The 26,601-nt window shown below is 42.7% G+C and overlaps 3 protein-coding genes across 7 annotated transcripts; 1 reads left to right on the forward strand and 2 right to left on the reverse strand.

The window, feature by feature from the left end:
- Positions 1-8,037: 8,037 nt before the first annotated feature.
- Positions 8,038-10,828, reverse strand: LOC123095983 (uncharacterized). The gene is made up of 4 exons (XM_044517564.1): positions 10,513-10,828; positions 9,384-9,579; positions 9,198-9,284; positions 8,038-8,318 (listed from the first exon to the last, which is right to left on the reverse strand). The coding sequence occupies exons 1-4, from the start codon at positions 10,740-10,742 to the stop codon at positions 8,202-8,204; spliced, it is 630 nt and encodes a 209-aa protein (XP_044373499.1). The 5' UTR covers positions 10,743-10,828; the 3' UTR covers positions 8,038-8,201.
- A 169-nt stretch (positions 10,829-10,997) lies between these two features.
- LOC123095981 (DEAD-box ATP-dependent RNA helicase 16) lies at positions 10,998-21,055 on the forward strand. The gene is made up of 15 exons (XM_044517558.1): positions 10,998-11,385; positions 11,770-11,934; positions 12,260-12,349; positions 12,465-12,593; positions 13,137-13,237; positions 14,032-14,146; positions 14,421-14,552; positions 15,045-15,110; positions 17,304-17,483; positions 18,021-18,116; positions 18,241-18,378; positions 19,511-19,593; positions 20,147-20,184; positions 20,284-20,504; positions 20,757-21,055. The coding sequence occupies exons 1-15, from the start codon at positions 11,041-11,043 to the stop codon at positions 20,832-20,834; spliced, it is 1,977 nt and encodes a 658-aa protein (XP_044373493.1). The 5' UTR covers positions 10,998-11,040; the 3' UTR covers positions 20,835-21,055.
- Positions 21,056-21,828: 773 nt separating this feature from the next.
- LOC123095982 (transcription factor bHLH49) lies at positions 21,829-25,572 on the reverse strand. 5 transcript variants are annotated; one of them, XM_044517560.1, is made up of 11 exons: positions 25,434-25,572; positions 25,146-25,321; positions 23,794-23,994; positions 23,575-23,684; positions 23,300-23,491; positions 23,141-23,206; positions 22,993-23,061; positions 22,815-22,886; positions 22,566-22,736; positions 22,398-22,485; positions 21,829-22,306 (listed from the first exon to the last, which is right to left on the reverse strand). In XM_044517560.1, exons 3-11 carry the CDS (start codon positions 23,951-23,953, stop codon positions 22,284-22,286), a joined length of 951 nt encoding a protein of 316 aa, XP_044373495.1. In that variant the 5' UTR covers positions 23,954-23,994; positions 25,146-25,321; positions 25,434-25,572; the 3' UTR covers positions 21,829-22,283. The 5 variants fall into 5 exon arrangements, with proteins under 5 accessions (XP_044373495.1, XP_044373497.1, XP_044373494.1 ...); XM_044517562.1 differs by lacking the exons at positions 25,146-25,321; positions 25,434-25,572 and adding exons at positions 24,639-24,723; positions 24,817-25,071; XM_044517559.1 differs by having other exon boundaries at positions 25,146-25,532.
- Positions 25,573-26,601: the final 1,029 nt, after the last annotated feature.

Here is a 26,601-nt window from a genome sequence, read left to right on the forward strand (position 1 = left end):
CCAATGAAAATAGTTCGTTGGATCTCGATCATAGTGATACACATATTCATAATATTGAAGCCAAAAGATGCAAAGTTATAATGATAATACAACTTATTTGTGGCACTGCCGTTTAGGTCATATTGGTGTAAAGCGCATGAAGAAACTCCATGCTGATGGGCTTTTGGAATCACTTGATTATGAATCACTTGATGCTTGCGAACCATGCCTCATGGGCAAGATGACTAAGACTCCGTTCTCCGGAACAATGGAGCAAGCAACAAACTTGTTGGAAATAATACATACTGATGTATACGGTCCGATGAGTGTTGAGGCTCGCGGCGGGTATCATTATTTTCTGACCTTCACAGATGATTTGAGCAGATATGGGTATATCTACTTGATGAAACATAAGTCTGAAACATTTGAAAAGTTCAAAGAATTTCAGAGTGAAGTGGAAAATCATCGTGACAAGAAAATAAATAAGTTTCTACGATCTGATCGCGGAGACGAATATTTGAGTTACGAGTTTGGTCTTCAATTAAAACAATGTGGAATAGTTTCACAAATTCGTGCCACCTGGAACACCACAGCATAATGGTGTGTCCGAACGACATAACCGTACTTTATTGGATATAGTGCAATCTATGATGTTTCTTACCGATTTACCACTATCATTTTGGGGTTATGCATTAGAGACAACTGCATTCACGTTAAAAAGGGCACAATCTGAATCCGTTGAGACGGCACTGTATGAACTTTGGTTTAGCAAGAAACCTAAGCTGTCGTTTCTTAAAGTTTGGGGTTGTGATGCTTATGTGAAAAAGTTTCATCCTGATAAGCTCAAACCCAAATAGGAGAAATGTGTTTTCATAGGATACCCAAAGGAGACAGTTGGGTACACCTTCTATCACAGATCCGAAGGCAAGACATTCGTTGCTAAGAATGATCCTTTCTAGAGAAGGAGTTTCTCTCGAAAGAAGTGAGTGGGAGGAAAGTAGAACTTGATGAGGTAACTGTACCTCTCCCTTATTGGAAAGTAGTTCATCACAGAAATCTGTTCCTGTGACTCCTACACCAATTAGTGAGGAAGCTAATGATGATGATCATGTAACTTCAGATCAAGTTACTACCGAACCTCGTAGGTCAACCAGAGTGAGATCCGCACCAGAGTGGTACGGTAATCCTGTTCTGGAGGTCATGTTACTTGACCATGACGAACCTACGAACTATGAGGAAGCGATGATGAGCCCAGATTCCGCGAAATGGATTGAGGCCATGAAATCTGAGATGGGATCCATGTATGAGAACAAAGTGTGGACTTTGGTTGACTTGCCCGATGATCGGCAAGCCATAGAAAATAAATGGATCTTCAAGAGGAAGACGGACGCTGGTAGTAGTGTTACTATCTACAAAGCTCGAATTGTCGCAAAAAAATGTTTTTTACAAGTTCAAGATGTTGAATACAATGAGATTTTCTCACTTGTATCGATCCTTAAGTCTGTCCGAATCATGTTAGCAATTGCCGCATTTTATGAAATCTGGCAAATGGATAACAAAACTGCATTCCTTAATGGATTTATTAAAGAAGAGTTGTATATGATGCAACCAGAAGGTTTTGTCAATCCTAAAGGTGCTAACAAAATATGCAAGCTCCAGCGATCCATCTATGGACTGGTGCAAGCATCTCGGAGTTGGAATATATGCTTTGATAAGTTGATCAAACCATATAGTTTTATACAGACTTACGGTGAAGCCTGTATTTACAAGAAAGTGAGTGGGAGCACTACAGCCTTTCTGATAAGTATATGTGAATGACATATTGTTGATCAGAAATGATGTAGAATTTTCTGGAAAGCATAAAGGAGTATTTGAAAGAAGTTCTTCAAAGAAGACCTCGGTGAAGCTACTTACATATTGAGCATCAAAATCTATAGAGATAGATCAAGACGCTTGATAAGATTTTCAATGAGAATATACCTTGACAAGTTTTTGAATTAGTTCAAGATGGAACAGTCAAAGAAGGAGTTCTTGCCTGTGTTTCAAGGTGTGAAGTTGAGTGAAGACTCAAAACCCGACCACGGCAGAAAATAGAAAGAGAATGAAAAGTCATTCCCTATGCCTCAGTCATAGGTTCTATAAAGTATGCTATGCTGTGTACCAGACCTATTGTGTACCTCACCAAGAGTTTGGCAAGGGAGTACAATAGTGATATAGGAGTAGATCACTGGACAGCGGTCAAAATTATCCTTAGTGGAATAAGGATATGTTTTCTCGATTATGGAGGTGACAAAAGGTTCGTCGTAAAAGGTTACGTCAATGCAAGTTTTGACACTGATCCAGATGACTCTAAGTCTCAATCTGGACACATATTGAAAGTCGGAGCAATTAGCTAGAGTAGCTCCGTGCAGAGCATTTTTGACATAGAAATTTGCAAAATACATACGGATCTGAATGTGGCAGACCCATAGACTAAACTTCTCTCACAAGCAAAACATGACCACACCTTAGTACTCTTTAGGTGTCAATCACATAGCGATGTGAACTAGATTATTGACTCTAGTAAACCCTTTGGGTGTTGGTCACATGACGATGTGAACTATGGGTGTTAATCACATGGTGATGTGAACTACTGGTGTTAAATCACATGGCGATGTGAACTAGATTATTGACTCTAGTGCAAGTGGGAGACTGAAGGAAATATGCCCTAGGGGCAATAATAAAGTTATTATTTATTTCCTTATTTCATGATAAATGTTTATTGTTCATGCTATAATTGTATTAACCGAAAACTTGATACATGTGTGAATACATAGACAAACATAGTGTCACTAGTATGCTTCTACTTGACTAGCTCGTTGAATCAAAGATGGTTATGTTTCCTGGCCATAGACATGAGTTGTCATCTGATTAACGGGATCACATCATTAGGAGAATGATGTGATTGACTTGACCCATTCCGTTAGCTTAGCACTTGATCGTTTAGTATGTTGCTATTTCTTTCTTCATGACTTATACATGTTCCTATGACTATGAGATTATGCAACTCCCGTTTACCGGAGGAACACTTTGTGTGCTACCAAACGTCACAACGTAACTGGGTGATTATAAAGGTGCTCTACAGGTGTCTCTGAAGGTACTTGTTGGGTTGGCGTATTTCGAGATTAGGATTTGTCACTCCGATTGTCGGAGAGGTATCTCTCGGCGCACTCGGTAATGCACATCACTATAAGCCTTGCAAGCATTGTAACTAATGAGTTAGTTGCGAGATGATGTATTACGAAACGAGTAAAGAGACTTTCCGGTAACGAGATTGAACTAGGTATTGAGATACCGACGATCGAATCTCGGGCAAGTAACATATCGATGACAAAGGGAACAACGTATGTTGTTATGCGGTTTGACCGATAAAGATCTTCGTAGAATATGTAGGAGCCAATATGAGCATCCAGGTTCCGCTATTGGTTATTGACCGGAGACGTGTCTCGGTCATGTCTACATTGTTCTCGAACCCGTAGGGTCCGCACGCTTAAAGTTTCAGTGACGATTGTATTATGAGTTTTTGTGTTTTGATGTACCGAAGGTTGTTCGGAGTCCCGGATGTGATCACGGACATGACGAGGAGTCTCGAAATGGTCGATACGTAAAGATCGATATATTGGACGACTATGTTCGGACACCGGAATGGTTTCGGTGAGTTTCGGACATATACCGGAGTACCGGGGGGTTACCGAAACCCCCCGGGAGTTTAATGGGCCAAGATGGGCCTTAGTGGAGAAGAGGAGGGGCGGCTAGGGCTGGCCGCACGCCCCTCCCCCTCTAGTCCGAATTGGACAAGGAGGGGGGGGGGGCGGCGCCCCCTTTCCTTCCCCCTCTCTCCTTCCCTTCCTTTCCCTCTCCTACTCCAACTAGGAAAAGAGGGAGTCGGACTCCTCCCTGGCGCGCCCTCCCCTGGCCGGCCGCCTCCTCCCCCTTGGTCCTTTATATACGGGGGCAGGGGGTACCTCTAGACACAACAATTGATCTCTTGATCTCTTAGCCGTGTGCGGTGCCCCCCTCCACCATATTCCACCTCGACCATATCGTAGCGGTGCTTAGGCGAAGCCCTGCGTCGGTAGCATCATCATCACCGTCACCACGCCGTCGTGCTGACGGAACTCTCCCGTGAAGCTCTGCTGGATCGGAGTTCGCGGGACGTCATCGAGCTGAACGTGTGCTGAACTCGGAGGTGCCGTACGTTCGGTACTTGGATTGGTCGGATCGTGAAGACGTACGACTACATCAACTGCGTTGTGCTAACGCTTCCGCTTTCGGTCTACGAGGGTACGTGGACAACACTCTCCCCTCTCGTTGCTATGCATCACCATGATCCTGCGTGTGCGTAGGAATTTTTTTGAAATTACTACGTTCCCCAACAGATATATCATAGGTTCATATGATGGTATGTAAAAAGGTTTTTTGAACAATATAGAAACATAGTCCTCTGGAAACCTTTTTGCCTTGTTAATTGCAGATACAACACAGTTGCATGGTATGCCAGACAGGTCCCACTTTCTACAACCACATGTATGCATGTCCAAGTTGACTGGATGTGTTTGCTGCCCACTGGTCACTTGCCATAGATTTACACCTGCTTGAATGGGTTTGCAGTACCTGGCCCTTTCCTTTTCCACCTCTAGCTTCTCAGCATAATGGGGTGTGATCTCCCACATAGCTGCCTTTCCTCTCTCTCTATTCCTATGCCACCTCACCATCTGCTTGTCCTTAATACCATCAACCATAGTCCTAATAGGTTTTTTCCTGAAATCTAAGATGTACTTGTTGAACACCTCTGACAGGTTGTTAACAACCAAGTCCGTCTTGCAGTTGGTGTCAAAAGCATGCCTAGCCCAATGTTGTCTAGGTATTCCACTCAGCCACTTCCAAGCTTCCTCACTCTCATTTTTCAGATCATTCATTGCAATGTTAAACTTGTGCTGGTTATAAGCATAGCTGGCATTATCCATGCATTTCTTTAGATCTTCCCCCCTAAACCCAGCATTTTGGAAATTTGCATATAGGTGTCTAAGGCAAAATCTTTGATGGCAGTTTGGAAATACTTGATTTACTGCATTTAGTAGCCCCTATTCACATAATATAACACTAAGCTACTGGAGTACAGAAGCTACTATCTACAACATAACTTATATGCATAAAGATAAACAAGGAGATGCATACCTTCTGTCTATCAGACATGATAGTGTAAGGGCCAAATTTACCAACTTCTCCTCCTAGACATATCTTCAGTTGGTGCAGAAACCAACACCAGTTTGCTATGTCCTCTTGTCCAACTATAGCAAATGCAAGTGGAAATATGTTGTTATTGCCATCTCTGCCAGTGGCCGCTAGGATTTGAGCACCAGTATTCAGCTTGATAAAGCACCCATCAACACCTACATTTAGATGCAAACAACAAACATGTATAGAGCTGTCATCTACAAGCAAATGTGGCATGAAAATTAACAAAACATTCTAAATAAAGCAAAGTAACATGTAACTAACCAATGAATGGCCTGCATGCATTGAGAAATCCCCCTGGCTCCATTTATGCAGAAGAACATAGCATGAAACCTTGGTCCTGGATGTGGTCTTTTTGTTGTAGCTTTTGGAGTTATTGTTGCAACAACAACTCTACTTCCAGGGTTTGTATCCATGATGGTTTGGGAATAGTCCCTCAGCCTGGGATACTGCTTCTTGTGCTCTCCTAATACAGCTTCCACAGCAAGGTTTTTGGCCCTATAGGCCATGTGCTTGGGCACTTCAACACCATACTTCTCCTGGCAGTTGTCAATCATAGTAGCTATGCTAGTTGTTGGGCCAGACCTAAACAGTGACTCATATGTTTTAGCAAGCCACTTTGCACTAACCCTGGATGACTCTGTACTGCTTGGGCAAGTGTGTTGCAGCCTCATCTTTTTGATAGCAAATGTCTTTTCCCCTTTGATAACTGCAGCAACTATAAAGAACTAGCAGTGCTCTTGTTTGCAACAGGCAATGATCCTTTTGTTTGAGTTTCTGTGGTACCTGAAATTTCTGGACTGTGTAATGTGTAGGCTCAACAATGCTTCTCTGAATTGCTGCTGATTCTTGAAGCACATGTACATACATAACTGTTGATGTGGTTGCTCAAGTTTATCATTGTACCATATCCTAGGTTTCCTTTTCTTTTCCCTACTCTTCCTGCCTTTTTGTATGACAAATGCTGGTGCCTCATGTTCATCATCACTGTCAAACAACAAGCCATGATCTTCTTCATCAGATGAAGGATTAAAATCAGGTTTCACCTCCTCTAACACACTAGAGTGTGCCCTAGTGGTTGGGCATCTCCTGACTTGCAGCTTCTTCCTCTTCTTTGCAGGTTCTTGTATGGGTGTTTTTTCTCTTTCAGTTGAAGTACTCCTTTCAGTTGCAACATTCACCTCCTGCTCCTCCTCCTCAAACAGATCCTCAACATCAGTGTCACCCTCATAATGCATGGGTGGTCCTCTTCTGATTCTTCATCTGAATCTTCATCTTCTTCCTCTGCCAGTCTCTTCCCCTCTATTATCTCTGTGTGTTCAGCTAAAATGTAGTTATCAGTGTCATATGCACCCTCAGTGTCAGAGTAACTCCTATATCTCTCCTCTAAAAATTCCTCTTCCTCCAACACAACTTTCAGCTTCCCCTTGACATTTCTACTCTCCTGTGTGCACATAGCAGTAGGTTGAGTAGGCTGCACTGTACTACTGCTGCTGCACTGACTCTGAAAAACTACACCATGATCATCAACGACAAGCACAACAGGCTCACTGAGATCATAAACAACAGGTGGTTCATATAAAACTGCAACTAATTCATTTGCTCTCTGATGGATGTTACCCTCACTAACCAAACCTGACTCTGAACTGACAGGTGTTGTTGCCCTCGCTAACAAATTCAGAACTAATGAATCCTCACACTGCTTCTTCAGTTCTTGCAATTTTATGTTCGTGTCAATCAGATCTAGTCCATGCTCTCTCTCAACTCCTGCTGCAACTGTATTTCTCATGTGATATAGTTCATCATTAAAATTAAATCCTACTACTGTCAACAGTGCATACAGGTTCAGAAATGTGACTTCTGAGCTGCAAATCTTCCTATCCAAATTATGCCCAGCATCAAAGTGAATCCTAACATCACATATAGCATCATCTAACCTACAAGCCACAATAAAATTGAAATATTTTTAGTGCTTTAAGAACACTAACCCTAGCCCTATGATTTGAACAGACAGAAGGAAAAAGGAGGGACTTACAACACTCCATCCGCTCCATTGGTCTAGTGATGGCTTGTGGTTAGGTTGGCCAACCACATCTCAGTGAGCCGCAACCGTTGCTCCATGGACAGGGGCGCCTCCTCCTCCTCTTCCTCGTCGTCGGTGGAGTTGGACGACCTGGAGCAGTCCAGCCCCACGTGGTCATCGCTCCCCATGCCGGGAAGGTCGCCGTAGCGCCCACGACACCGCCGCTGCCGGGGGTCGCCGCAGCCATCGCCTATGATCCACAGGGAGAGAGGAGATGGAGAGGGGAGAAGGAAGGCTAGGGTTCGTCCAGTGGGATCCGACTTGGTTCGACCGAGCCCGCTAAGACCGACCGCGCCGGCCTCGTCCTAGTCAGCGCACCGGGCACGGGCCGATTGGCCAGCGTGTCGCCTGACAGGTGGGGCCACACGGTCAGATACATGGTCAATACAGAGTTATACGGCTGTCAGCCTTTTTTGTAACAATTAGGCCGAATAGTGGTACTGAACTGCGACATACACGAGCAATGGTACTGACTCGTTACAACGTGCCCAAATGTGGTATCTCCTTCAATTAACTCTAGATTATGAGCCGCCTTATGACAGTTCCAAGTATGCACGAAGGTCGTTCTCTCTAAACAGAGTTTTTTTTTTACATTTCAGTTCAAAGTTCCAAGTAGATGGCTTACTGGAATTTCTCTATGGATTTCATGGCAATTTTACAGGCTCTTAGTCCTTGACGGAATACACCGGTCCATCATCTGATATCCAAATACCAAGTTCAGGAGGTGCGCCATTCCCATTCACAAATATGTTTGGCTGATCCAGAGGCATCAAAGTACATGACATACATTCTACAGAGATCGATCTAAGGCCTACCACCAGCAGACCATTCTAGCTCTAGCGCAACAGTGCGGCGGCACAAGTCACCGTTTTCTCTTCCCACCTGCTGGTGCCTTCGGTGGCTTGGAGGCGATTGCCGAGCTCCACAAAGCTCTCTCAACATCCGAAGGTGTCAAGCTTTCTCCTCCTACGCTCAACTCCTTGAAGAGGAACACAAGTTGTCAGCCAAACGATTTTCAAATTCTACAAGTAATATTTTGAAATCACAAGGTATAACGTGGAAATTAGCACAAGGTAACAAATTAGGAACTATATCGATGGAAATTAGCAAAGTGTAACAAATCTACGACCTGCAAGTATATCATCTTAGTAATTACTCCCTCTGTACCAAAATGTAAGACGTTTTTTGGTTTTGCATAGGGCATAAAAACGTCTTATATTTTGTCACCGAGGGAGTATTAATTAGCCTATTGCCCTATTGTGTCATATGGAGCCTGTAAGAAGTCTTGGACAGATAGATATGCAACTAAAAACTTGAGAGATGTAATCTGGATATGCATCTCATGGAAAAGAAATAATAAGCCCAATATTTTTTTAATATATTTTGTGTTACTATTTGGGAAAGGGTCGCCGAATTGTAAACTAGTGCTCTTTTATATTGCTAAAATGGAACTTCTCCTAAAGCAGTACAATAACACAAATATAGATTTGTATGTTCAACTCCAAACCGCTAGCTAAGATTAACTCATAAAACAGAGCACATTGTGACAATCAGCTATTTTTAATGTAATTTTAGCTTGTCTAGATGGAGAGAAAGATCAAATATATTCGGCAGCATAGATTAACTGCATTTGCTGAAAGTTTTCAGTTTGGACTGGTGAATTAGAACTTTTAACCTATGGCCGAAATCAATTGATGATCGCCTTACAACACACAACAATAATACATCATATGCTTGCAACTACCTGATTCAACTCAAGGCCACATTCTGCAGAACAGTTCAACCAACACAATCAAGCAAATGATGCTATCGTTGCAACATTTTAACAGATATATCAAATGCAGGGCAACATTTATACCTCCGCTTTAGCCTGCAACTTCTCCGCAAACGCAAGGTACTGCTTCAGAGTGTATTCCTTCACATTGCCCAAGGCTGCGACCATTGCCTGAACACATTTCACTAAAGGTTACAACACAAAAGGTGAAACCATATCGCCTAGAAAGGCAGATACATTGAGGAAAAAAGAACATTTAAACAAGCTCACTTCGTCTGACATGAAGGGTGCAACATCGGGTGCATAGGCAGCGAGCACCGCGGATGCAGTGGCAGGGCCAACACCCTTGAGCACGGTGAGCTCGGTGATGGCCTTGCTGAGGTCGGGCAGCGCTGCAAATGCCTTGCGTGACGCGGACTCTACAACTTTGTCATCCAAGCTTTTGACGAAATCCATCAGCCTCGGCCTAGCAACAAATGCAGAGTGAAGGTTGAATATTGCTGGCCAGCAAGCACGATACTAGGACACTGCCTAAATGGATCAAACTAACAAACCAAGCAATTAATACATTACTAGCAATCTAGCATCATGGTACTAATACTCCAACCAATCACATTCCAAGGTATCCTACTTATTTTTCTCCGAGTCACCAATTCTATGCAAATTGTACACACTCTATGCTGAAGTTACTGTTGTATCAGGCAAGTGGCCCCATACCTTGATGACAAAAGTTCTCAAGTTCCTGTATATTATGAGTCAAGGGATTTCCATTCCAATTTTTTGTATTTCTTTAGTATAATTTATATCCCAGCTGGTTATGTTGCGATAGATCACTTTAGTTTTTTCAATGTAAAAATATCTTAATGATTATAGTAAGTATACTCCACGTTGATCCATGGCTAGTGATTTTGAAGTGACATTTCAGAAATTACATCTGTGAGCTTTATTAAATACATTGTCTTGTGCAGAAAATATGTGGTGTTGCTTCAGGCTTGTTCTTATTGTCAATTTTAAATATCGAAGACATCAACAGACCACAGTTGTGTGCAGATAGATACACAGTTCTTTCATGCACCAGTTTTGAATTTGTCATTCTTGTTAAAATGCACGTCTGCCATAGCCCAACATTATTTTTCTGTTTCTGTACATAACACATTGGAGACTTCAGACATCAAATTATTCCCTGCTTCTATTCCTTCAGCAAGCTGCAATCTCCCATTCCCCTTTTACTTTGTCAGGTTGAATCGGAATGAAACACTGTATTCAAACTGCCAAAATCCCATTGGAGACTTTCAGCAGGAGGCATTACGCCCTCCCTAGGCAAGGGGAAAACTTGAAATGCAGCTGTGCTATGCAACCAAGAGGGAAAAATGAACTAGGAGCAGGAAGAGACCCCGACCTCCACTTTCCGCGCGAGAGCTTCCACTGCATGAGCTGCACCAGCTCGGGCTTGGCGAGGTAGGGGTCCGGGTCGCGGCGGTGCAGCAGGAGGGGGAGGTCGTGGCGGTAGAAGGAGTCGGCGTCCAGGAGGTCGGGCTTGTCCAGCGCCGCGAGCCGGCGGTCGTACGCGTCCAGCGCCGCACGCCAGGCCTCCCCGTCGCCGCTCGCGAAGTCCACCGTCTCGGCCATCGCGACGGCGAGCGGCGGCGGCTGGAAGGGGAGAGGGGAGTGGAGCTGCCTGCAACTGCACAACGGTGAACGGTCTCTCAATGTTTCTCTTTTGCGAAGAGCAATTTCGGCCGTCGATCTATATCGGACGGCTTAGATAGCGCCAGTTCGCAAACTTGAGGGCCACGATCCGCAGGCCACATTCGTTGCCGGCGGCCCATGTGGCCCATTAGCGCCATTTTCCTCATAACTCCAACAAAAAGAAAGCCTCCCTTAAACCCTAGCGGCAGCCGTTCGTTCGTTCCCCCGGAAGAAACCCATGGCGAAGAAGCAGAAGCAGCGCGGCTCGCTCCGGGGGGAGGAGCATGTAGAGGCGGCGGCGGCGGCGGCGCACGAGGACGCACCGGCCGCAAACGCGGAGGGGGAGGCGGCTGCGCAGGAAGCAGGGGGCTCTGGAAGCGAGGTGGCGGAGGGGCGGAGCGCGGACGCTGCGAGTGGCGGCGTGGAGGAGGGGAAGGAGGAGGAGGCGGCGGCGGCAGAGGAGGAGGAGAGGGAGGTGACGTTTGATGAGCTGGGGCTGGACGAGCAGCTCAAGAGGGCCCTGAGGAAGAAGGGCTTGACCAAGACCACCCCGATCCAGCGAGAGGCCATCCCGCTCATCCTGGTGAACGATTTCTGCCTTAAGTTGTTACTAGCTTTCAGTCTCGCTCGTTCTGGTGGCGTTTAGTCAACAACTGATTAAAAGTTAGTAAGCTCAGGAGCTAGAAATTTAGTAAGCTCTCATTGGAACAAGTTTTAGCCTGTTTATAGCCTGATAAATTAGCCAATTACAGTACTATTAGGATAGCCAGCTTGCTTGCTTTCTCTGGTGGTTCTTTTGGGTTAGGCGCAGTAGCCTTCTGACCCTTGTCAATGCAGACCGGACTGAATTAGAGTTGGGTTTAGTGAAGCTCTACTCATGATTGTGGTTGCCATTTAGTTCAAAATGCAACTGTTTGATTTTCCGTAGTTCGTGGTACTGGACGACGGTCTAATGTTGTGATTCCAGGAAGGGAAGGATGTGGTCGCGAAGGCCAAGACTGGTTCTGGAAAGACCTTTGCCTACCTTCTCCCGCTGCTGCAAGAGCTGTTGAAGTTGTGCAAAGAAGGGCGTATTCGGAAATCCGCACCAAATGCCTTAATCCTGGTGCCAACTCGCGAGTTATGCCAGCAGGTATCCGACTTCTGTTTCTTCCCAAGATATTTTGTATGTGTATAGGCAGCTGCTGTAGAGTCGGTTATTGGTTTATCTCTAGTTAATATTACGTCCTGATTCATGCACGATAGTATGAATTGTTCTTCTATTTGATGCTGGATGTAGTGAGATTTTTTTGCGACTTCTTTGAATGTTTGACCTGCTAATTAGCACTTCAGTGATTCATATTACAATCTACTAGTGTATTGCGAATAAATTTTTACTTATGTTAAATATTACGATATGACTAGTCATTGCCAAATACCTCACTGTTGCCTTTTCTTTTCTTTTCTTCTTGCTGTAGGTTTATAATGAGGCATCATCTCTCCTTGAGCTGTGTACATCCAAGTTGAAGATTGTTCAAGTGACCGCGAGCATGTCAGATAAGGATATTGTGAGACCTTTTTGTCTTGTTTGAGTTCGACCGTTATTTTCTCCAAATAGTATCAATTTTGTAGGGTTATATTTATTGGCTCGGCTAACTTGCTTGTGCTTCTTATTACTTGCAGAAACTTGCATTGTCTGGGCCCCCTAATATTCTTGTGACAACCCCAGCTTGTGTTGCAGCATGCATATCAAAGGGCATTGTCCAGGGATCATCTATTAAAGAGTCACTTTCAATGATGATTCTTGATGAGGTGCAATTTGTTTGCCTGTTGCAGTATTTATTCATAGTCTTGGAAAGATTTTATCCCAACAAGGAATGAAATTTTTTCTTATGGGTTTGAAATATCAAATTATGTTGTCTCTTCCCATATGCAAAACATAACATAGCTGTCGAAGTTGTGGATCTATATTATTTTGCAAAATAGTATTCAGGGGTGTTGAATTTTCAGCTTCAAGTTAAAAACTGCTTAATTGAGTTGTTTACAGTATTAGTGCCTATGCTGCCTGAATGATACTGTCATGTGCCACTGCAAATATGGGGATTTGATTTATGGTAATGCAGAATTGAGAACATTTTCTATGCCAGTACCCAGTGTTGCTGTTTAAACTATACTATGTTTAAGAGTGGCGTGTTTCAAATATCTACTGTCATGACTTTTAACATACTTATATTGGCAAATATATGTTACATTACAGTGTTGTGTATCAAATTCATACAATTGTCGTGATGTATCAGAATGCCTGAGAAATGTCCTTTTGAAGAAGTTACTAATCTCTTAATGGTTAGCTCCCAGGCTGACCTTCTTCTATCCTATCGCTGCGAAGATGACTTGAAGGCACTTGTCCCACATATCCCAAGAAGTTGCCAATCCATCCTCATGTCTGCAACTTCAAGGTGAAATTTGGTTCTTCTTGCTTCTTTTTTCTGCAGTTATTCAAAACATCTTAATTCCACAGTCTGCACTGGTAACAGCTCTAAGCATCTCACTAGCATTTGAATCAAGTGAATGGAGCTGGCACCTCAGTTTGTGGATATTTAGCTGTTCCCTGAGTTACCTTGCTGATTCTCTTACTGGATGGTTGCTGCTTAACATGGTTTTCGGTGTTCCATTTCTTGATGTGATTTTGCTAGTAGCTTAATATATCTTTTCTTTCCTACTTATAAAGGTTGGAGTTGGTGGTGAGTTCACATGTGGGACCAACATGACAAATAAACAAGTACATTTCTACTCACATGTGGGGCTAGCAACCTTCCAAGGGGTATAAATAAACAAATATACTTTTACTCACATGTCAGATCCAACACAAATAAACAAACACACTTGTGAGCACAACACTCTTGTAAAACACACAACAAATGTAGCTCAAAATCATGCTCTTGGTTTTAGTTTCTATTCTGAACCAATTCTTCCATTCCCATTCTCTTATGTTTCAAAATTGGAAATGTTATCTCATTTTAAATCTTAAAAAGGACCTACTATGAATGCTTAAGATTCTCCAACAACTGCACCACGATCTTTTGTTATATTTTTGCTCCTCTTTTTAACCATCAACCACGCAACAGCCGAGTTGGTGGCCCCCTGTGGGCGACATAGAACATTGCAAACTAAAGTAGTTTCGATATAGTTAACCTGTACTTCTGTTTGGGTTTTGTATGATTTGTCTAATATCAAAATTTATTTGTTGCAGCCCTGATATTGACAAACTAACAAAGCTACTTCTGCACAACCCTTTTGTTTTAACTCTTACCGAGGTTGGTCATGCAAAGGATGACGTGGTCCCTAGAAATGTGCAACAATTTTGGGTAAGTATCTTCTGCTTCCTTTTCACATTACATCCATAGGCTTGTTGGTCTCACTGTTTGTACAATATCACTTGAAAATTCTAACTGTAAATCCATAGTAGACTTCAGCGGGTATTGTATACAAGTTAGTATGGTTCCCTGTCCATAGCCCTTTTTTGTGACCATTCTTAAATAATGACTTTGTCTATTTACAGTTCTTGTGCTGATTTTCTGTAGCTTTAATGTTTTTATTTCAATACCACAGATTAAGTTACTCCCAATCTTTTGCCCACAGATTTCATGCAGTGCTAAGGATAAGATGCTTTATATCCTTTCCCTTCTGAAGTTAGAGCTTATTCAAAAGAAAGTTCTAATATTTGTGAACTCAATTGACAATGCATTCAGATTAAGATTGTTCCTGGAAAAGGTAAATTGGTACTGGTACTTGTTTCCAGTAGTGATATGATTTGGATCTGTAACTTGTTATCTGCGCTGCTCTTTTCTTGCATAGTTTCATTTGATAGAGTCACGGATTATCATCCGGCATTTGAACAGAAATGAAATTTGAAAATTTAGATCAATTCTAGTCCAAAAGTATTTAATGGGACAATAATTGAACTACTACCGTTTGGACATTGAGTATGTGAGCACCAACAGATGAATATGAATCTATCACTAAGGAGAAGTTCTGTCAAATCTGCAGCATGAAGTTTTGTCAAATCTTTTTTATTGCCATTTGAGAGATGTTATGGCATTCTTCTTAACAACTGTTCCTTCCAGGAGCATGCTCCCCACTTCATTCCTTTCGTAATATAATACTTTGGTCATTACTAGTTTCTCTATTCCTGTTTCTATTTTTAGATATATATGGCTGTTTATAAATTAACTAACATTTGAGGAATATGCTGTACTTTTACAGTTTGCGATAAGATCTGCAGTGTTGAATGCTGAGTTGCCACAAAATTCTCGCCTACATATTATTGAGGTAGTGCTTCTCCAGCGCCTGCCTTTTGTGTGTGTGTGTGTGCATGTGTAGATAATTGATCTTAAATTGTATTATCTTGTGTTCCCATGTTTTATCTTGTAATGAATGATATGAGTTTTCTTCCCTCCAATTGTTTACCAGTTAAGCTAATTAACTTTCTTGGGTTTCAGTAGATTGCTAATCAACATTTTTTACGAGGAGGCAGGCTTCATTTTTTTTTTGAGAAACTCGAGTATATGGGATACTCAAGTGGAAGGATTACATTCAGCCTGCATCAGGTTTATCAGTCTGTCCGGGACCTTTGCAACAAGCCGCAGATCCCCAAGCTGTCTAGCCTCCATGGCTAACTCATGAGCAACAGAATTGCCTTTTCTTCCCACATGACTGATCTTAAAGGATGAAAACACCTTCAGAGTCTCCTTGATGTCACAGAGGACGCCATAGCATGGGGAGAGACTTTGTGCTTCCTTCTTTAACTCATTGACCATCGTCAAACAGTCCATCTCAAGCACTAATGGTCCTCTGTACAAATCAGCCAAAGCCTTCAGGCCTATAAGTGCGGCCCTTGCCTCAGCCTCCTCGACGCTCCCCACAATGCCCATTTCCTTTCCAACTGACAGAAGCGGGAATCCCCTGTAGTCCCTTGCAATCGCTCCCGCCCAGCTACGTCCACTGTCAGGTAGAAGAGCTGCGTCAGAGTTTAATTTCACTGTATCTCTACTCGGAGCAGACCACCTTATGATTTGCTGAACTGTCTGAGGTGGTTCGGCATTGGCCGGAGGCCTGATCTCTTTCCCTATTTCCGATGAGAGAGGCAAAAAGGATAGCGGCACCTCCTCCTCATAGTTCTGCAAAAACTTGACAGATTGCCATATAGTTTCCTTGCCTTTCCCGTGAACACAATCATCACGTAGATGCCATCCTCTCCACAGTAGAAGCAATACCTTTGCCCTCATAACATCCGGGGTTGAGTTCAGTAACAGTTGCAGCCAATCCGGACCGGTGTATCTGAATGAACTTTCAGGGGGTAACTCCCACACCTTTCTCATTTCGTGTCGAAGGGCTCTACTTTTGGTACAGGATACCAACCGCATGGAATTCACTTTCCTCCTCGCAGCCGCAAATGCTGCAAGTGGCATCCACCTCCAACGATCTCTTCCACTTGTTCTTTTTTGTGGCTAACGTATTGGTTGCAACTCGCCAGCCAAAGATCCTGACCTTTGGAGGGACCTTTGATTTCCATATAAGATCCCATATACTCCTATCACTCGGATCCTTCGATGAGCTCGACAGAGCCTGCCTCATTTGGCCCTGAATTGTAGCGGCCAGCTTGTAAGCACTCCTTACAGTGAAGATTCCGCTCTTTTCATAATGCCAAGCTATTCTGTCATCTGTGGGTGAGCTAGGGATAGAGATTTTGCATATTTCATCCGCATCGAATGGTTGGAAAATTTGCCTAATAAGGTCCTCGTTCCACTCTTTGCTATCTGGTTTCATAAGCTGGTTCACCCAGCGCAATCTAGATCTCCTGATGAAAGCTGCAGACCTTAGGCCTTCCTTGCGAGGGATCCATTGGTCCCTTTGGATCTGAATGTTGGTACCATCTCCCACACGCCAAATGATGCCTTTCTTTAGGAGCTCCAAGCCAGCCTCAATACCTCTCCAAACCGGTGATGCGTCGGATGCAAACACCGTATCGAGCAGGTTTCATTTTATCCATACGCGTCAGAGGATTTCTAACAGTGTCGACTATTGGGAAATTATAAAGGGTGCTTACTGCCTTGTAAATGTTTTATATAAAAAATATATATACCCTTTGAATTTGGTATTGTGTCTACTTAGCATCTGTAACTAAAAAACTAGATATGCACCCCTTAAAACTTGTAAAACCAGGCCACTTAACCCCCTAGCCTAGTTTTAGTGTTGGTGTTTGTCCATGATGAGGGTGATGTAACCTGATTATACCTTTAGGTGCTGGCACATGGCGTGCAAACAGATCATTGCTGTTTATATCTGTTTCTATGTATTGCTAAGACTTTTATGTTGTCCGAAGTAAAATGATACAGAAGGCTGTCAGTAAAACATTGATACGTGACTCGTGTGACTTTCCTGATAAGCTTAGATTGCTAGCTTGCAGTTACAAGGTGGTTCTGATATATGGGAAGTCATTTAATATCTTTTTCTTTCTTTTAGGCTTTCAATGCTAGGCTATTCGATTACCTGATAGCAACAGATGACAATAAAACAAAGGAGGCGAAGCAAACCAATAAGGAAAGCAAAAAAGATTCAAAGGGGTCACGCAAACATTTGCAACAAACTTTAGATGCTGAATTCGGAGTCGTCAGAGGAATTGACTTCAAAAACGTTTTCACAGTAAGTATATCTTGGTCTACTCAAGCATATTGCCGAATTCAGCCATGATGATTAGCGCTACCTAATTGGTTTTTATATGCTGTAAATACAACTAAGACTAGTTGAACATATATGTAAATAACTGGTGGGTAGACTATTTGCTTTGTTTTAAGTGCACCAATATTTACTTTGGAGCTGGTGGCAGCATCAGTGTAAACTTTGAATTCAGCCAGCAACTAGTGCTCATTTTTTTCTTCCGGGGAACTAGTGCCCAGTTTGATGTAGCGAGGGACAACCAGCAAATGTTCTCTCTTTAAAATAAAGGAAATAAGGATTTTTTAAAAGCTTTTTTGTGGTCAGCTTCACCAATGATTCTTTTTGCGAAGCTATATTTCACCTTTCTCTGGCTTATCTGCTAAACAAAAATCGAATATGTTTTAAGAAATCAATTTCTCAGTATTCATTCGATCGTGGTAAAGTCGTTGCTGTTATATAGTTCAATCTTGTAATTTCTGTAATAGGTTGCAGGACTGATCTTTTTCTCTAACCCTTCTTTAGGTAGTTAATTTTGACATGCCTCCGAATCCCGCTGGGTATATTCACAGAATAGGACGAACAGGGAGGGCAAATAAAACCGGTGCATCTATATCACTTGTAAGTTCCGTTTTTACATGGTTCAGTTCAGTCACATATATTATTGTCAGAAATTGCTAGCATGCTTAGTAGACCCTGTGTGTTTGGTTATTTATTTCCTCTTCTTTTCATACTCTATTTTCAGGTTTCACCAGAGGAGGATAATGTTTTCGAAGAGATTGAACACATGTTGCAAGATGTTGAAAAAAAGGATACCAACTGCATTTTACCTTTCCCGTTACTCACAAAAAATGCTGTCGAGTCCCTACGATATAGGGCTCAGGTACGGAGCGTATTTATCTTGAATGATCTGTACTTGATTTTTCTCAAATATATTCTTAATTGCTATACCTTGTAGTGCTAGAGTAATGTAAGTAGTGGTGCTAATAGTATTTGACTAGGGTAAGTTAGTCGCTCACAAGGTTTGCCAAAACAACCAAATAACCAGCTGATTGACCTGAACAGTGTAAGTTCCCTTTTTATCCTTGGCAGACTCATTAGCTCATAGCCATAAATGTACCTCTTTAGTAATACGTTCTTGCTGTAAAGATGTAGTATTATCATTACTTGTATTATGAACATTGAAATTTGGAAAGCTCGAAGCTGAGCAAACCAACGATCTGAGGGTTTCCTAAACGCTCGTTATGCATGGTTGCATGGACCTTTGGTCTCTACTCTATTTATTTATTAACTGGTGATGAAAGGCTGAAAGTTAATTTGGTAATCACCCATCCTCCTATTCAGCTGCTGGCAGCCATGGATTTGTTGCAATTTATTTCCCTTATATTGCAACTAGTTGGATTTAGATACAAATCTCTCTTGCCCTATAAAGATACTGGGCTTCCATCGTCTCACTAGTGGATAGGATCAAGGAAGAGACCTGATGTTGGGCAAAGGCAGGAGCCCAGGGGCTTCGGGTTGTTCTGCCCACAACCTGGGACGTGCATTGATAGTTTGTATAACTCTGTAACTCTCACCTCCTAGGAGGTTTGTTCTACCTTTACCATGAAATGAAATGCAAAGGTCCTTTGCGTTTTCTCGAAAAAAAAGATACTGGGCTTGTAGGGTACTGATATCCCATTAAACATGAAAGATAACCCAGGTACCTCTAGTTTTACCTGTCTTGGCCATATCCTGGTAAGGAAGTCTATTTGTTTAGTAATGCAATGCCTGCTGTGGCTCTTACCCGCTAGATATTTTTTACGAGCCAAGCTGTTCGGCAACAACAGTGTGGCTATTATTAAGACCATTTTGGTTTTATCTGTTCTGAACTGCTCTTGGTGCTAATTTTACATGGGACCATTCTGTTAACTTCTTTTAGCCACTCGCTTTCAACAGATAATGTTACTGAAATGTGTTCTATGTGAAATAACACTGATTTTGGTAGCTAATGTCAATTGATATCCCTTTTGCAGGATGTTGCTAGGAGTGTGACAAGCCGTGATATACAGGAAGCGCGTCGTCAAGACGTAAAGAATGAAATCCTCAATTCTGAGAAGTAAGAAAGTCCTTGTCCATCAAGGAAATAGCCAAGTATTAGCAAAATGCACATTACATGATAATGAGATCACGTAGGGAAAGGGAAATGCAGAATTGCAGTCACCTTCCAGTGTCTGAAAACGGCATCCTAATATATTATTAGTTGCTCCAAATCATTATCACTAGATTTGACATGGATATATTTTTATATTTTATTTTTTTAGTATTGTAGTTCTTGACATATTTTGTTATAAACTAGTCAAACATAGACAAGGTTTGACTTTTTGGAAAAACTAATACACCTTATATTTAGGAATGGAGGGAGTATCATGCAATCAGCTATGTTCATGATGTAGCACTTAATTGATACTTCCTCTGTAAACTTTTATAAGAGTGTTTAGATCACTAAAATAGTGATCTAAATGCTCTTATATTTGTTTACAGAGGGAGTATAAGGCATCAATACATAGTATTCAAAATTCTTAATATTTCATAAAGAGAAACACCTTCACCCCCGTAGTCATTCTGCCTGTATTCCTTTCTAAACAGCAATGCCCTTTGCTTCCTTGTAGGTTGAAAGCTCATTTTGAAGAGAATCCAACAGACCTCGGTTAGATATATCAATCTTCCCAAATCTTGTTCAGAAGAGCTGTGTTGGTATTTAAATCTTACAAGTGAATGATATGCTTAATCTTTCTACTCTTTTCAGATTTGCTCAAACATGATAAGTTGCTTACCAACAAATCAATTCCTGCTCACCTGCGTGATGTCCCCGAATACCTAATTGACCCCACAACGAAAGAAGCCAGCAATGCAGTCAAACTTTCGAGGGCTGCTATGGGTCTTGATAATCCCCGAAGGAAGAAAAGAATGGGATTCAGGAGTGGGTCAGGCAAAAGTAGCGATCCCCTCAGAACGTTCTCTGCTGAGGTACATTTACCCGTTCAATGTCCAAAACATTTTAGATTGAAAAACCCTTGCAACTTGCAAGGTCCTTTGACACATTACGGTTCCAATCATACATGCATTCCTTCCTGCTGAACTAGTCTCTTTTTCAGTTGCTACATTTGTTGATTGATAACGAGATATCTCAACTGCATAGTTTGCCAGATCCTATCTTAAATATTGGTATGCTCCTGCACTATCCTTTGATGTATTCTGATTTTTCTTGGTTCCTTGCAGGGCAAATCACGAAAACGAAGGGGAAAGGAAAGAGAAGGAGACGATAGAAGAAAGAGGAGGAAGAAGGCAGAAATCTAATGCTGCAAACAGTTCACTATCAATTTTGCTCGGTTTTATAGACTTATTGCCTTGTAACTTTGTAGCATCTCTAGAATGAAGACAAAGCTTAATGTGCAACATTGTATGTCAAAGTATTTTGGGAGTTTAGGTTCTTTTGTCTTCGGAGGTGGGGGCGACAAACTTTTGGATATATTGATTCGGATTCAATTGCAAATACACCAAGGATAGAATCAATTCAATTCTGAATTGCAATAAGCAAGCGAGGTCTCTCAAATAGAGTCGAACTGAACTGCTAGACTACATTGAGTGATGGATGAAATTACGAAGGAATCCTGGTCTCAAAGAAGAGGGAAATGGGGATATGGTGAAATCGGTAGATGCTACGGCTATTTCTTTGGATGTTGCTAGTATCACACACTTCCTCTTCAATCCTCGTACGTATGAATCACATGGAATATTTTGAGAGCAAACTGAACAAGGAGGTATAATCAATCATTCTCTCCATCAATTCAGCTCACAGCTAAGGCTTTGTACAATGGGAGATGCTTAGAAAAATAAACCGAGTTTTTCTAAAGCACCGGTGCCTATTTCTACATGAGAGACGTTTAGTTAAGCGTCTATCCTGTACAAATAAGCACCAGTGCTTAAGGAAAACCTAATTTATTTCTCTAAGCACCTTGCATTGTACAAGGCCTAAGCCACACCAGTTTTGAACTGGTAGGAGATCACCTTCCAGAGGGAGAGCAGTCGGCGCAGATTCTCTACCTTGCCGATCTCCTGATTGACACTTCATGCACATGCACCACAAGTTCAGAGGGTACTCACAAGGTCACAAGGCAGATTTCACCCTTAATATTTTTTTTAATCTTCAACATATCGCGGACACATTGAAAACCACATCAATCTCTTGCTGCTCAATAGATTGTACAATTGCTCTTGATTGATGGCACTTTTTGTTCCTCAAACTTTCACTTACGGCATAATCAGGTGAAAGTGGAGGAGCCATAAAATGTACAGAAAAGTCTGCTCTTGAATATCTCGTTGATAATGCATGATTTCATGAAACTCTGAAACTCTTAACAAAAGTCACTTCACTACTTACGGCATGATTTCATGAAACTCTGAAACTCTTAACAAAAGTCACTTCACTACTTACGGCAATACTAATAAGCCAGTCTACTTAGTACGCTTAGGGCATCCACAATTGATCCCAAGCTTGAAATTCATAAATAACACGGGGTTCCTGCTTTCGACGAGCTAACGCAATAGAAATTTACGGTGGAATCAGCAGTTCTTGAGCCCAGCTGTACACGAGATCCTTCGATGCCATACCATAAACCGTACGCTATGGGGTCGGGCAGCAAGAGGAGGAAATCGGTAACTAATGGTTAGGCATCCATCTATACAAAACTTGATTCTGCAAGCGCTTTACGGTTCACAGAACAACTCCAGAATCATACCAGCAACTCACTGTTCAATCTTCATGGGACCTGCAGAATACAAGAGGAACATTTCTGTAAGTTTGATACAATCACTATGATTATGAAGCATGACATTTTGAAAGGAGAGCATTGCATATACCAGCATTGTTGGTGCTGCTATCTGCAGCCACAGCAGGGTTGAAGTTCATATGAGGAATGTTCTGAAGAGTTTCCCACATCTCAGGCATCTGGATTCAGGGTTCACGTTAGTCCATCGCTATTGCTTCAGATGCTACATGCGATTGCCATGAAAATGGACTGAATTTACCTGGTTCATCATGGAGATGTCGTGAATTGTTCCGTGCAGAGCACCCGCTGGATTGGAAGCATTGCACATCATATCTGGATGCATCATTCCTTGGTTGAAATGAGCAATAAGGGCGCTTGATCCTGGGTCAGCTCCATAGAAACCAAGGCGCCTGTCTTGAGAAAGCATCATCTACAAACAAGAATTGCGTTGAGCAGGCGGGTCTAGAAATCTTTGAAAATATTTAGGATGGTTGTACAGTGAATTTACTTGTTTGGACAGAATCTGCTCAATATCAAAGCCAAGCTCAGGGTTCACAGTTGCAAGTTTCATTGACAAGAACTGCAAGTTCGAAGTGGCATTAGAGCACAGGATGATAGTCGACAAATGGCACGCTCAGAAACAACCCAATAACATCTGCACTAATAGATAAGCAGCATTATGTTACCTCTACTTGTCGTTGTAATGACTGCACGTAATTGATTATCTCATCAAGCATGACTGCCTTGCCAGTTATCTGTGAGAAGGAACATTGGTAAGGCGTAGAGTACAAGTTGGTCGCAGAGAAGTTCTTGCGCCAAAAAGAAGAAAGTTACCTTATTACACCCTGGAACAAGATCCTGAAGAAGCTTCATTCTCTCACTTATCTTTTTCCTCCTCAGCTGCAAAGAGTTTCATCCAACTTCAAGCATGAGAACAGGAAGAACATAAAGTAAACTGAAATGGGATCTTGATGGTGCTAATCAGAAGCTTACTCTTTCCGCAAGGCTGTGGCTGTTAGTGGCTTGGCCTCGCTTTGCCCGGAAATGAACATAATTTTCTCTAGTGCCATCACCATCCGAAGAATCTTCCTTGCTTTGCGTTTTGGGCGAGATCTTCCTGTTGTCCCTCTCCGCCGAATTCCTTTCTGGCTGAGACGAAACCTCTGTTTGTTGATCACCCACATTCTAAACCCACAAATACAATACAGTTAGTCACCACATCTAGATTAGAACAAGAAGATGAGAGCATAACGAAAGCTCATTTGCACCTTGCTACTGGCTGATGGGTTTAGCAACGCAATGCAGTCATCTGTTCCCTTCCTTTTCTTCATGCCACCACTATGCTCATCACTCATCTGGATGTTTTGGGAGAATGTACCTGCAAGAATTATCGACGTTTCCATCAACTACAGAATTGTCACCTTCAAAAGTATTGCGACAACTGCATGATAAGAACTAGTACTAACCAGCAGAAGATCTGTACATACCTGGTCTTTCTTCTAACTCCATGCCGTAAGCTTGAAACCCATATGCCCCACTGTCATACCCCATCTTTTGATGCATTGCTTCAGACCCCCAATTCCCCTCCAAGAACTCTTTTCCACTATTTGCAGCAGGACCTTGATCAGACTGCTGGCCTGAATACATGTCCAATTGCCTAAAAACAGCAAGAGCTCCTCCTTAGTTCCCTGTTCAGGATAGAAGACAAGGGGGAGAAGGCACATTAGCACTACCACTAGAGTGTACCCAACAGAGCAGAGAAAGACAAATGCAGCTTGAACAAAGAGTGAAATTTCATAAAGTCTGCAAAACCCTTTTGCATCACATGAACACCTCAACTGGTAATCCTTAACACAGAGGTGAAAAGCAACCAGTCCCTTGAAGAACCACCGCCACTATCCCTAGACAAAAGAAAGCCAGAAGAAGGGATCCACCGTCCAGGCAAAGGCCTGCCACAGAACAACCTTGGGGAACAAACCAAATCTGCTGCACGCAGCCCGGGTTCCAGAAAGTGGGGCTTTAAACCCAGAGCAGAGCACAAAGGGAGAGGGGGAGACACAGAGGATATAACCCCATCATTAGCCAAACAACATTCACTAACTTGGGTCCTTTGGAGCAAAGTCATGAGGATGTGGGAGGAGAGCCTGTCTGCTCCTCCTAAAAGACCCCAAAACACCAAAGATAATTGGGAACAGCAAAAGCCTAACAAATCTTCAAGAACCAGGCATGGAGAACATTATCAAGCATATGAAACTTGAAAAGAACAATATACTAGAAAGAAAAAAAGATGTTTCAGTCGATGAAGAACTTCCCACGCAAGTTAGGAACTGACCAACAGTACTTTTTGGCTGGGTGTGGCTTGGCAGTGGCATCCAGGAAGATCAAAATAGCAGCACCTTACATCTGATTAAAACTACCTACTTGGATGAACAAATAAAAATCATTTTTCGAAAAGGAACAAATAAAAATCATAGCATTCCCAGGAGGAGGATACCACAAGACGAACCCACCTTCTCAGAGGATTTGATCGCCCCACAAAGTTTTCATCATCTAGGAAAGCGCAAGTACGAAGCTCGAGAGGAAGCAGCACACACCAACTCCCGAGTCGAAAATCCGAAGAGAGGAGGCGGGGCTATTTGAATGCAATGGATAGATGGATAGCTAGAGTAGGATCTGCGGGGAAATAACTAGGGCAGCGTTGAAGCCCTCCGAGAGGGGGAGGAAGGAAAGCAACAAGCTTTGACCGCTCCGCCATGCCGTGTATGGGGCGGTGTAAAGATCTTGAAAGGAACACATACTAAGATGTCCGCGACGGTAAAAAACACTGCCTGGAAATTACCTGGACCCGGCGCCACCACACGAGCCCTCCTGGAGCCCATCAATCAATTCGCCCTGCCTGCGAACGGGACGGCGGGAGGGAAATGCTGGAACGATTCAAGAACACGAGAGCGGCCTCATGATCTCTCTGTTCTTGAAAAAAATTCGCGGTTTCTTCTCCTTGGCGCCGCGCCGGAGCTATGGATCGCAATTTGACCGCAGGGTAAGAGGGAGGGGGCGGTGAAAGATTTGGGAGGAAGAAGAGGGAGTGGGTCTCGGATGCTTAATAATAATAGGCGGTGTTTGTTACCCCTGCCTGCCGCCGAGGTGAAATGATTCCTTCTCGCTCTGCTCTGTTCTCCCTCTGGCAAAGGGCTGGGTTGTTAACCACTTCAACTGCCCCCTCTCCCTTCCCTCCTCCCTCCTTCCAACGTTTCTGAAACCTTGGCGTATGCAAACAGCTAATGAAAAGTAACCGCAGAGAGACTGGGGGGCGTACCAGGAGGACTAGTTTACTGCTGGCCCTGCTTTGGTGTGCAGGAAGATTAGCTAGCTGTAGCGAGGGAGGGAGAAAATAAAGCTGGGAGGGGAGTAAAAAAATGGGATGCTGTTCTTCTAATCTCACCTGCCCGGCCTTGGGTGGCCTCAATGCCATGTGGGCCCCAGCTCCTAGCTACTGTGGGAGTAAGTTTTGAGAGGAGGAAAAAACAATGGGTGCACCTACTGGCTACTGCACAGTTATTCTTCCTCATTGATGGTTTTTGTGACGCTGCTGAGCCAGCTGCACTGCACTGCAGGTTTGAAATGGAACAAGGTTCCTCTTTGACCAAACAGCAACTCAGCAAGGGTAAAATGCCTATTACAAAATATGTTTACATGTGCAGTTAGTAATATTTTCTGTCTAGACATGAGCTGGTTTTGTTCTTACACACTCAGTGATACTATGTTTTAACAAATGCCTCAGGGAGTAATTTGTTGGGTGAAGCAAGCAGCGTTTGTACCTGATGGAGTAGTAAATTATGAATGCTTTGGTTACAAGGGTGGGGGAGGGGAGGGGAAGGTACTTCTCTTGCACACCAAGCTTTGAATGAGGGCAGGGAGATCTCTTTCCAACTGACATGCAGTACTGCCACCTATTTGTACACTTGGCCTTTTTTCTCCCCTGCCAGCCCACCTACAGCCATCCCACCACCACTGCACTCCTACTACTCTCTTCTCTCTCTACAAAGAAAAAGAAGAAGTGTGGAATATGTAAGCAAAAACACAAGGAATCTTGTAATCTTTTCACCTTCTTGTCCTCCACAGTCTGAAATGCATGCAGTAGTACCAGCTGGATTTGTGGGGATATGGTCAAAGCCAGCACTGTGAGGCATCATCCTGCTGCTGCCATCCCTTGCTTAGGTGTCATGTCCCATATCTATCTATCTTTTTTTTTTATTTTCTTCATTCGTACTAGAAGTCTAGAACCAACATAAAAC

Source organism: Triticum aestivum, chromosome 4D, assembly GCF_018294505.1.
Source record: "Triticum aestivum cultivar Chinese Spring chromosome 4D, IWGSC CS RefSeq v2.1, whole genome shotgun sequence".
Lineage (NCBI taxonomy): Eukaryota > Viridiplantae > Streptophyta > Magnoliopsida > Poales > Poaceae > Triticum > Triticum aestivum.

Bases quoted from the DNA above. Each gene is read 5' to 3' on its own strand.
- LOC123095983 (XM_044517564.1), bottom strand. From the start codon at position 10,742: ATGGCCGAGACGGTGGACTTCGCGAGCGGCGACGGGGAGGCCTGGCGT. The intron at 9,285-9,383 runs GTGAGCTTGTTT...AAATGTGTTCAG, and splicing joins CACCCTTCATGTCAGACGAA to GCAATGGTCGCAGCCTTGGG. The intron at 8,319-9,197 runs GTATAAATGTTG...TTCCTCTTCAAG, and splicing joins AGTTGCAGGCTAAAGCGGAG to GAGTTGAGCGTAGGAGGAGA.
- LOC123095981 (XM_044517558.1), top strand. From the start codon at position 11,041: ATGGCGAAGAAGCAGAAGCAGCGCGGCTCGCTCCGGGGGGAGGAGCAT. The intron at 11,386-11,769 runs GTGAACGATTTC...TTGTGATTCCAG, and splicing joins AGGCCATCCCGCTCATCCTG to GAAGGGAAGGATGTGGTCGC. The intron at 20,185-20,283 runs GTTAGATATATC...TACTCTTTTCAG, and splicing joins AGAGAATCCAACAGACCTCG to ATTTGCTCAAACATGATAAG.
- LOC123095982 (XM_044517560.1), bottom strand. From the start codon at position 23,953: ATGTATTCAGGCCAGCAGTCTGATCAAGGTCCTGCTGCAAATAGTGGA. The intron at 23,492-23,574 runs GTGCAAATGAGC...TTGTGGGTTTAG, and splicing joins ACCCATCAGCCAGTAGCAAG to AATGTGGGTGATCAACAAAC. The intron at 23,062-23,140 runs GTAACTTTCTTC...TCCTTCTCACAG, and splicing joins TTGTTCCAGGGTGTAATAAG to ATAACTGGCAAGGCAGTCAT.